General features: G+C 35.8%; 1 protein-coding gene across 1 annotated transcript in view; it reads left to right on the top strand.

The window, feature by feature from the left end:
• The first annotated feature begins 1,241 nt into the window (after positions 1-1,241).
• Positions 1,242-12,091, top strand: part of LOC138710363 (glycosylated lysosomal membrane protein B-like) — a 34,147-nt gene continuing 23,297 nt past the window's right edge. Inside the window, exons 1-3 of the mRNA XM_069841201.1 lie at positions 1,242-1,499; positions 4,578-4,832; positions 11,068-11,286. Coding sequence (XP_069697302.1) covers positions 1,401-1,499; positions 4,578-4,832; positions 11,068-11,286 — 573 coding nt within the window. The 5' untranslated portion in view covers positions 1,242-1,400. The remainder of the gene's footprint in view (positions 1,500-4,577; positions 4,833-11,067; positions 11,287-12,091) is intronic.

Genomic DNA, 12,091 nt, shown 5'->3' with positions numbered 1-12,091 from the left:
AATCAAATAAATGGTTCACTAGTAATAAAGTTAAACTAAATACGGATAAAACCGCTACAATTCCGTTTCAAACCTAGTAATAGCAATCAAATATTAAAATTGTATTTCGACACTCGCATCCAAAATAACGCAAAACTCTGGGGTAGATCGTATTGTTGTTAGTATTTTGACTGGAAGGACATGAAAGAACATAATTGAGCACCCACGTGCAATAATGGGATAAGTATGAATATATTTCGTAACTACTTACCCCATTATTGTACGTGGGTGCTCAATTATACACTAATAATTATCTGTGGTGCCACAGCCCTTGAAAGGCTCAGACAGACCAGCCGGCTGCTGGCCTCACGTTCACATTTCGATAATAATTATACTTTACTGTAACAAAAAAACTGAAAGCGTGTTTTGTTATGTTTCACCCACGTCACAAGCTTGGAGGTAAAGGTTGTTTACTATAGATAGGGCCTACTTTCATTCTATATCTTATGGTATAATAAATAGTTTTGCAACGTGTAGAGACTGGGAAAACAATTTAATAAAATCATCCGAATCATACTCGTTCATTTTATAGGCAATCTTGCAGGTCGCATTTAAAAGAACCTAGGAATATTAACATTTTCTTCAGTATATTTGCTAGGACTTCTTGTCATACTACATGACAATTTTGCTTAGGTTATTCTTTTAAGCATTCCTTCTAGGAATACCTCAAGTGTTTTAAATTTAGCGTACATAAGTTTAGATTAAGTTCCTAGCACGTATTTGACGAAATACTAGGTTTTTCCACTTCAGTTTAACTGATTTATGCAAACGAAATTAAGACAGCTGACGATTCTAATGTCAGTTATCACCACGGCCACTTTGTTTTGGGCGCATAAGTTCATTACCGACGGTCGTTCAATTTTCTTCAAACATGGCGGCGCAGTGACCACTCTATAGCTTTCTCTTTCTAACTCGTTGGTAAGCACAGTATAGTATATACAGTCACGAAGCTTGAGTTTATGAGGAACAATAGACTGAGCAGGTACTATTTCGCATTATCTGTAATGAGGCGACCCTAGTGGTTAGCAACTATCTATGGATGCATATTTACTACGTATTGAGCTTCGTGACTGCTATTAGCTCGTGAAGTTGCAGCCATCTAACGTCATTTTGTGTACACTACTATAAGCTAGAGTATTTTTCAAAGATCACACTGAGAGAAGTACTTCGGGAATCTTGTGGATTATTTTATGTGGATGTGAGCCTAGAAATACTATGTTTGTGTGATGGTGTGTGTCGTTTTGATGTAATTCTGAGTATGAATCACATGTTTTGAGAAGATAAATCAGTTCGGTAGTTTTGTGACTATCGTTGCGGGCTGATGTGAGTGGTGTGTAGTGTTGGAAGATCCGAAGTCCATAATGATTTTGGTTAAGAGTTTTGTTTTTAGTTTATCCGTTATATATTTTACATTATTATCTTGCTGGATTGTGACAGATGCAAATGGGCTTACTAGAAAGGTACGTTTAAAAAGTTTGGAATGACGTACTATTTGTGTGTTTTGCAGACGATTATCATAAAATAAAAGTCTTGGAAATTTTTAAGCTTTTTAGTCTATCTAGGTTAATGAGTACGAAGCGAGACATGGTTTGCTTTTATTTCTAGAAAATTAGGGGCTAGAAAATATTACGAATAGGACGCATGCATGTTTATTAAAGTTTACCATTGCCGCATTGAGGTAGTTCCTTTCGTTCTCCGCTTATACACTTTGCATATATTGTACGAATCTGCACGAGGTTAGGCTTGGTTAGTTTTAGGCGTCAAAGTAGAGTATCCACCGGCCATTGAACGAATATTGCACACTTTTATCATTATGAAGAATGGAGACAAAGACGTTCGCCATCACGTACCACTTCTTCCACTAGACGATTCTCGACACGTACACTAAGGTGGGCAACATTTGCAAACGAAATGATACTAAACTTTAGGAATGTGACAGGTTAGGTTAGATTAGGTATTTATTTATTTGTTTATTCTGGTGTGGTTAAGGCCATCAGGCCTTCTCTTCCACAACACCAGGAATACAAATACAATAATAGAAATGAACAGAAAAAAATACACTATCTACAAAGTAAAGCTACACAAGAAGTAAAGAGAGAGAGAAAAAAAACACTATAAACAAAGTAAAGCCACACAAAAATATACACAGGTTGCAGTCATACTAACTTTAAATGAGTGATTAAGTATCATAGTTAATTGTATCCTAACTAATTAACTAACATAAACAAGAAACTTGCAATTTTAATATAGATTAAAAAAGAAAAAAAAAACATAAAGCAATACTTCTAGCAATACTTAAAAACATTAACTAAGACAAAATTTTCCAATTTAATTTTGAATTGTCCGGCAGTCCCTGACGTCATTAGGTAACGAATTCCAGAGGCGAGGTATGTATACAGTATAGGAAGATGAGTATATAGACGTTCTATGATGAGGGACAGAAAGAAGTGCTTGATGTCGATTTCGAAGAGTTGTAAGAAATTGAAAGCGCGATAACAGATAATTCGGAGTAGAAGTATGCATGATTCTAAAGAGAAGAGACAGTGAATGTATTGTTCTTCGTTCCTTCAGACGCACCCAGGAAAGTAACTGGAGGGAAGGTGTTGCATGGTCAAATTTATGAGTATTGCAGATGAATCGTATGCACACATTATGAACACGTTGTAGTCTCTCAGCTAAGAGTGAACTTACATTAGTTAGCAAGGAATAGCAATAATCAAAATGGGGCATTACAAGCGTCTGAATAAGATTCTTCTTTAGACTAAGCGGTAGAAATTCTCAATTCTTTCATCTGGAACAAGGAGTGAAGTTGAGAAAATAATTTTTTGCAAATGTGTGTTACTTGAGTGTTCCAATTTAGATCGCTATCCATAAAAATGCCAAGATTTTTAACTGTTTCACTGTATTTAACAATAATCCCATTCAATATTATGTGGTATAGTACTACTGTCAAGAGTGCTTCGTAGACGATTATGTCCCATTACGATTGCATGCGATTTCTCTGGATTTAACCTTAATCCAAATTTGTGTGCCCACAGTGAAATCGAATTCAGGTCTTCGTTTATTTTATTTACTGCGTCACTAGTCTCGTCAGGGTGGAAATGCAAATAAATTTGCAAGTCGTCGGCGTACATTATGGTATCTGCAGTGTTTTATCATATTAGTCACGCCATTAATATAGATCATGAAGAGTAAAGGTCCGAGAACTGATCGTTGTTGAATTCCAGATTTCACGACACACCATTTTGAAGAATAATCGCATGCAATGATACATTATTGACGTTCGCGAAGGTAGGATTCAAACCAAGTAACAGAACTTTTAGAAAGATTCAGAAGTCTTAATTTACATAATAAAAGGTCCGTGTCAACTGTATCAAATGCCTTACTGAAGTCAAGTAATGTCAGTAATGTTAATTTACGTTCATCCGTGGCTTCACGTATATCCTCATTCACTTTTAGTAGTGCTGTAGTCGTACTATGTCCATTTCTGAACCCGGATTGGTATTCGTCCAGTAAGGCATGTTCGGTTAGATAGTTCATTAATTGTTTGTGAACAATACGTTCCAGAGCTTTTGATAGAGCAGGTAGGATGTTAAGTGGACGGAAATCATTTGCACATAATAGGGTTTTAATTTTGGGGATCGGACGGATAAAGGCTTTCTTCCAGAGGTTCGGGTAGGTAGAAGTTATGAATGAGGCGTTGAATATATATGTTAATGTCGGCAGTATTATGTCCAATATTTTCTTCAATAATATTATACTAATATTATCCACACCTTCAGCTTTAGACATAATACGTTTTATTGCCATTCTTACTTCAGTTTCTGTGACATAAGTGAAGAAAAATATTTCTCTATTTGGAATTGGAGTCATTTGTAATTCGTTAACTGTCTGCTGTTTGTCGACTGTATCAAAGGTTATTGACTCTGTATGGTTAGAAATCAAAGTGATGCTGAATGTTGATTTTTAGAGAGCGATGGTATGGATCCTAGATCTTTTCTCAAGGACAACTTGTTACCCTAGTGACGAATTTTTGGAAATTATCAACATTTGTTTCCTCATTTTCCCGAAACTTTCTTGATCATGAATTGTGAATTTTCAGTTATTGAAATTGTTTTATTTCTAGGGCCAATTGAAAATGGATTCACTTTTCACATTATGTATGTTATTAATTTTTTTTCATAGTTTTTCTGTCCTAATGAAGCATAAAAACAATCTTACCTTAGCTTTTATGTGTCAGTCATACCTATATACCATTTCTTTCTCTCACGAACTAACAACACATGCATGCCACTTTATTCTGCAGATGACATATAATGCCTCATCTCATCAAAAAAATTGTATAACTCTTGACTTGTTCCACATCTTAAATATTCAATGCTGATGTAAGATCTATGGAATGCAATAAATGAAATGAGGAAAATTGTTCCATGGAAGAAAGATTCAAGATGTGCTATGCTAAATGAAAGCTGCTAGCAAATCTGAATGCATTTTGAATTTTAAATATTGTTGAAATTTATTGTGTGTTTTGTTTGCAGTTGACTGCTAGTCACAATCCGGGCTGTGCACCAGAGTTTTGCGATTCTGTGAAAGTCTTGCATGTCTCAGCAGAAGGTCCAAATGATACACTGCACTATCTGTGGGACTTCACACACAAGCCGTCCATCCTGGTGGCTCTGACTCCAGCCTCTTCGCATCTGCTCATAGATTGGATTAACTTCAAGGATGAAAGTGCAAAGAAAATTAGTTTCAGTGAAAAATCTTTGTATAGCTTCGGTATTGTCCTGGATAAGGTGAGGAAATTAGACTAAGCACCAGAGACTGCTTCTGTGCTGGACCACACTGGGCTTCACAGCCCATGATGTCACTGCTCGAGGCAGGCTGCTTGTGAAGCAGTTTTGTGCTGTGTAGAGTTTTGCATTGGAGTTAAATCGCTCGCTTGAACTCGGTCGAATGTCGCACCCTTGAGTGAGATAAGATCGGTCGTGATACGCTCGTAATAAATAGAAGCACAGTACAAGGTCATCTCACCGACATGTATTATCTTGTATGGAAGGCGACAGATAAGATACATATATGTTTTGCTCACACGGTAAAAATAAGGCTTTATTTTCTGCATTTATGGCAAACATTTAATGGAACGTACCAAAACAGGAAGATGAAGTTATAAATAAAATAGAATGAAAAACTTCGATATACAGTTATTATTGCTAATTAATAATTATTCAATATTTGATTTACCACATATATAATATGAGGGGTCCAAACATAGTGTTCCGCCTATATACTGCGACAATGTAGAAATGTTTTACAAAATATTATTGATATAGCAGTAGATTAATAACAATATTAGTACAGAGATAACATCACAGAAAATATAATAAAACGAATAATCATGCTGCACAACTGTTACAGACGCAAAGATTGATACACCAATTATACTGATAAACAAGTAGTAGATATCTGACGTGATGTTTACTGTTTGTAATATAGTTTTTCATGCTGATTTCAAATCTGAAAACCGTTTTGCTCTATCATCGACGAAAATGTATTTTTACATGGAACACTGTCGAATTTTTTTTGTCATTTTTCGTTATTTTTAATGTAATGCTGAAAAATTTCGTCGTTTGTGTTCTGTTGCATTAATATACTTTCATTTGTTTCTTTTTTACTTATTTTCATTGACAATGACAGTGGACGGTGGATATTACGGCATCCAGAGGTTGTAGAAATTCACCAGAACTGTTTTGCTACGTGTGCGGCTATGTAATAGACAATCCCATCGGAAGACTTTTACGCCATTTGCGAAGAAAGCATATGAACTATACTTTGATTCGAAGGTAGATAGTAGTAAGTCGTAGGCACCACAGTTCATCTATTCGACCTATGCATGCAACGTGCGCGGTTGGTTAAGTAAGGAAAAGAAGATCAACCATCTGGTATTTGGAGTTCCTATGATATGGCGTGAATGAAGCAACCACATCACAGACTGTTATTTCTGTTTGGCAAACGTCACTTCTCCTCCAAAACTCGTGCATCTGTAAAGTAACCTGATGTTTCTTCAGTTTCTAAACCAATTCCATATGATCCCGTCACTTGTCCAATACCAACAGCACCTGCAGAATACACAGCTACTGTAGAAACGCAAGAAGAATGTCCTCTTTCATCTCCTGCCAATGACTCAGACTCTGATTATTACCAACCTGGAGAAGATATTCATTTGATGAATAATGTTAAACTCATGCGATCTCATACGGAACCTGGCACTAACGAAAGGTCACGTTGAACTGTTCGGTACGTCTTAAAGAATTTAATTTCCTTGCACAACGAATTCACAGTTTCGGCACAGACACAAAGAACTTGTGAAGTTCTTTGCAATGAGTGACACTATTTGCTATTCCACGGATGTTCAAGGTCTTATGTCAAGTCTTGGGATGGAACACAGCATTGAAGCATGGCGACTATTCAAAGATTCATATAAAACAAGTTTGAAGGCAATATTATTACACAACAGAAACAGAAATGCTTCGGTACCGGTTGCATATTCTGCGCACCTGAGAGGGACGTACGAAACCATGTCTCTACTTCTTAAAAAAAACGCTTTCGCGAGTGCAATTGGCGTATCTGTGGTGGTTTAAAAGTTATCACAATTCTCATGGGAATGCAGACAGGGTACACTAAGTACTGCTACTTCATCTGCGAGTGGGACAGCAGAGATAGAAAGAATCACTATATAAAGAAACTGGCCAGTCAGAGATAGAATGCAGACAGGAAGTAAAAATGTCCTTCGTGTGCCATGGATTGAGCATGGCAAAGTTATTATGCCAAGGCTTCATATAAAGCTGGAGCTCATGAAGACTTTCATGAAGGACTAGACAATGACTCAGATGCTTTTGGGTACCTCTGTAACAAGTTTCCGAAGTTGAGTTACGAGAAAGTGAAAGAAGGTGAGTGCATAGGTCCACAAATGAGGAAGATCATTGTGACAGCCACTTCCAAGACTTACTGGGTGATACTCAAAGAGATGCACAGGTGGCATTGAAGTCAATTGTAGTCAATTTCCTTGCAAATAATAAATCGACTGACTATGTGAATGTTGTGTAGAAGTGTATCAGTGCATACAGACAGCTAGGTTGCAACACGTCGCTCAAAATGCATCTCCTCGACTCACATCTTGATTTCTTCCCCGAGAACATAGGTTCAGTCAGCGATGAACATGATGAACATTTTCATTAAGACATCTCGGTGATGGAGTCACTCTATCAGCATCGATGGGAGTGCAGCGATGTTGGCTGACTACTGCTGGACGCTTGAGCGCAACATGACAAATGCTGAGCACAAATGAAATTCTACAGCCAAGGAATTCAAACAAAAAACACACCTTAAATTAAGGAAGTATATTATAATATATGTACATATGTATTTTACATGTGTATTATACCTTAAACTATGTTACTATTATAATTATGTGGCACATTTGCACCATTTTCTTAGCTAAAGCCATGTTCATTATTACTCCATGTAGCAATAAATGCTCTACTGAAATTCCTGTCTGTGAGTTGTTAAACATAATGGTTGATGTCGTATATCTCAAGAACGGTGGGTAATAGAGACAAATGGTTTGCATATTCGGAATCAGCATGTCCCAGTTGTCTTAGAATGCTTGTTGGATATCAAGATATCCACCGAAAGTGTTTTTTTTTGTTATTCAGTGTTATTAGAGATTATTATTATTACTAGAAAACTTGATACGGTTCTTGCATTATCGTGATTGTGTTCTCCGTTTATAATAATTACATTTACATCCAATAACATTTATCAGATGTGGCAAAAACAAAATCACTTCTGTTGGAAAAAAAAAACATTTACCTACAACAAAGGAAGTTTTGTAGTAGTTGTACAATGGAGAGGTTAGTTAAACACTGCAAAGTTTTGAAATGATAAACATCTATGATGTTACTACACAGTTCATCACTGTAACAAGAACGAATGTCTAACGCTCGGCTTATACCATTCGAGGATTTATCGCTCGCGACAATTTTACCTGTCATGCATGTGTGCTGCCTATTGGATTATGCTATGAACTACTTGGCGCTCGAACGAAAACGTCCGCTGCAGACCTCTGGTGCTGTGGGCTAGTATCAAGGCACCAAGCCCAAGTCTCCTCTTTTATCACTTATTAAGCGAGCTTGTGCTTGCGTGTGCGGTTTGATCAACAATCTGGTTTACCAGGCATCTCAGCCCAGAAAACCTTCATCACAGACACTGGCCGTTAAAGCCTCCATTCTAAAGTACAGTCACTCTAGAGAAAAAAGTAGTGAAGGAGAAAGTTTAAAACAACAGAGCAGAAAGGAAATTTAAAAAGTACCATTGGGACCGTTTTTAAATCTGCGTTCGATAGCAGTGGAAAATAATATAATTTTCGCAATATGTATGATAAGACTTTCTTGTGTTAAATTCTAACGTAGTTTACATCAGAAGTACACAGTGGTGCTTCATTTCAAGAATGTAATAATATTTCGTGATTTTTTTTGTATCTTACAGAATAAGCTGACAAAGTAAACGTAATTTAGTACATTTTTAAATTTATTTATTTTATGACACTTCATCAACTGCTATGGTTATCTAGCATTTGAGTGAAATGAAGGTGGTAATGCCAGTGAAATGAGCCTAGGATCCAGCACCGAAAGTTTTTTTTTTCCCCTCTTGTATGGAGGAGGGACCCGAAGGCTTGCACTGCAGTCTGAGGCTTATTGTGCTTACCATTCCTATTCTGTGAATGATGGGGTAGCCTAACAGCTGTGCGCTGCAGCACCGAAAGTTACCCAGCATTTGCTGTTGTATTGTATTGTATTTATTAACATTCCATGGTATTCATACATGCTTACAGCTAGAATATGGAGCAAGTCAAAAAACTTAATACTATTATAAAATCTTAATTTATAGTCACAGTCTAGATGAAATATATACAGACGAGATTTACAATATAGTCTACTAGTACAACACATAGTTTTAGTATCAATTTCATGAAGTGTTATTGAATGTCATGAATTCACCTACAGAATAGAAGGCGTGAGAAATTAGGTACTTCTTTAATTTGGCCCTAAATAATTTTATGTTTTGAGTTTCATTTTTTATATCAATAGGGAGGCTATTAAAAATTTTTACTGCCATATAACACACTCCTTTTTGATAGCACGATAGACTTGCCGATGGAGTATGAAAGTAATTTTTTGACGTGTATTTATGCTATGAACTGTTGAATTAGTTACAAAGTTTTCATGATTACATACGAGGAAGACTATTAATGAAAATATATACTGACAAGCCATGGGCATTATTTGTAGTTTTTTGAAAATAGTCCTACACGATTCCCTAGATTTGGCACCTACTATTATTCTAATTACTCTTTTTTTGTAATAGAAATATATTGTTACTATCTGTGGAATTTCCCCAGAATATTATTCCAAAACTCATTAACTTACCGAGTGGAAGTATGCAAAGTATATTGTTTTTAAGGTATTGATATTTACTATCTTTTGCATAGATCTAATAGCAAAACAAGCTGAATTTAGTTTGGGGGTAATTTCTTTAATATGATTTTTCCAATTTAACACATTATCGATTTTTAAGCCAAGAAATTTGGTTGTTGTTGTTTCTAATAGGGATCTATTGTTAATTATTGCGCTAGAAATTTGCGAGGTTGAATTTGGACAGGATTTAAATTGAATTATGTTAGTTTTGTTACAATTTAATACTAATTTATTGACTGAGAACCAGTCACATATTTTAAAGAGAATTTCCTCTGTTGAAGATTGGAATGTATTGGAGTTATTGGCTGTAATTACTATACTTGTGTCATCTGCAAATAATATGGGATGACCTACATCTTTTATAAGGGGAGCAAGATCATTTATAAAGACTAGAAAAAGTAGGGGACCTAATGTTGATCCTTGAGGAATTCCATTATTAATAGTTCCCCATGTTGATGAGGGATTGAGGGAAAACCCTGGAAAAAACCTCAACCTGGTAGATTGTCTCAGCCAGGATTTGAACCTGGGCCTGCTTGTTTCGTGGTGAGACATGCTGTTACAGCAGTAGACAAATTGTTATATTCAATATCATTTATATTCCTTACTCATGACTTGAGTTCTCTTCATTACAGATGTCATGTGCTACTTTCTGTTGATAATTGTTGTAGTAACAACTGTCATGTATTTTTAAAATATAATGTTATGTACCTATATTTACATATATTTTTGTCAATGTTTAATCATACCTTTTTAAATAAAACTTCACAAGATTTGTTCTAAAAACCTTATGCAGCTAAAAGCGTGAAGATATGGAAGGGTAGGGGGGGAGGGTAGGGTAGGAGAGGCCAGCAATCTTCAAGGGCACAAGTTCGGGCGCTATGAGAGATCCGCTTCTTCACTTCAGTTCTTGTTATGCTCGACAAACTTGAACCGAACATAGAGTTTGAAATGAATGACACTGTAGACTAATTGAAGAGTCCACTGCAAGAATAATGGATGTCATTTGGAATACATTTTTCAGAAGAAGCAATTGAAAGTTTGAAATGCTTAGCGCTCAAAGCTTAACTGTGATTTTCCGATCATTACTGGACAATGACTATCAGTGTTAATGCCATATAACTCTGTATGTACATTCTATATGTCTTAGGCTATGCATTGACAGTCTTGGTTCATTTTCGACAAGAAAGTGACATCCATCATTCTTGCAGTGGACTCTTTAAATTGTTTGTGTCTGCTTTCATTTTAAACTTTCTTTTCTGCTTTGTTCATCAGAAGCCTCTGCAATCTCACGAGATATTGACCTGCAGAGACATCTGTAGTTTCAATGGTGACATTGATCTGTACAGATATTCTCTATAAAGTAGAAAACTAGGTATGTTGAGAAACAGCTGGTCAGGAAGTTTTAGCTGGGGTCCTCTCAGTTAGGAACAGAGTTTTTCCATGTGTATAAATATCATTCATTGTCTGTATTGTTAGTTGATGCTGTTCTTTGCAGTTGTGGGAGTATAATGACGTGGATGATACTGGCTTCCTGGACCTGAAGAATACGAGCAGTAACTATAGAAGGGAATTTGGCATGCAATACTTTAACTGGAAAATACCATCGAACTTTACAGTTAACAACACTGACAATGTTGAATTTGTGGTCGAGGCCTCGTCGTATTCTGCCCCGTCAAATTTGACTGCAGTTGTCAATGGCAGCATCAGAATAATGGTAAGTTCTCATTAAAATGCATACAGTAGCAGTAAAGAACACCATATCAGTCTTATTCTTTAAGTATAGAAATTGAACTTGTTGCATGTTATTAAAGAACGAAGTTCTGTTTCTTGTGTTGGTAAAAATGCCTCATGGTATCAGCAGTTAGCTTCTTCTAAAGCAGCTCTTCAAAGAATCAACTAAGGCATATTTGCTGTAAGTACTCTAGTTTTTCCTGTCATTTGATTTGATTTGATTTCATAATCATTAATTTATTTGCTCTTTTCTATTTGGATCAGCAACAGTTCTCCATTCAAACATTTCAGTTGCCATCACTATTAAAAAGTAGTATTTTCTTTTCAATATTTGAGGAGAAGAAGTTGAATAAGCATTAAGGGAAATGAAGAATGGGAAAGCAAGGATTGATGGAATCCCAATTGAGTTAGTAAAATGCTTGAATGAAGAAAAGAAGGAAATTCTATCATCTGTAAAATCTCGAAGATTAATAAATAGTCAAATTTTACTCTATAAGACTGTTAATGGTATATTGAATAACTGTGATTTTCTTAAATTCCTTCAGTTCAACGTAAAAAAAAACAGAATTACGTCATAGGCAACCTTTTGTTATTCCCATTCCTAGAACTGTTTTCTTCAAGAACTCTCCATTGTTTGTTATGTGTAATACTTACAACTCTCTGTCTTTAAACTGTGATTCTCAACTAGATTTCAGTTTAACAGTTGAAAAATTTCATACAATATTAAAAAGAATTGTATTTCCTTAAATATTTAAAGTATGAAGAAGTGTATTATAATGTTTTTACTC

The sequence above is a fragment of the Periplaneta americana genome, chromosome 12, assembly GCF_040183065.1.
Source record: "Periplaneta americana isolate PAMFEO1 chromosome 12, P.americana_PAMFEO1_priV1, whole genome shotgun sequence".
Taxonomy (NCBI): Eukaryota; Metazoa; Arthropoda; class Insecta; order Blattodea; family Blattidae; genus Periplaneta; species Periplaneta americana.
This window is presented reverse-complemented; position numbering and strand designations above follow the sequence as displayed.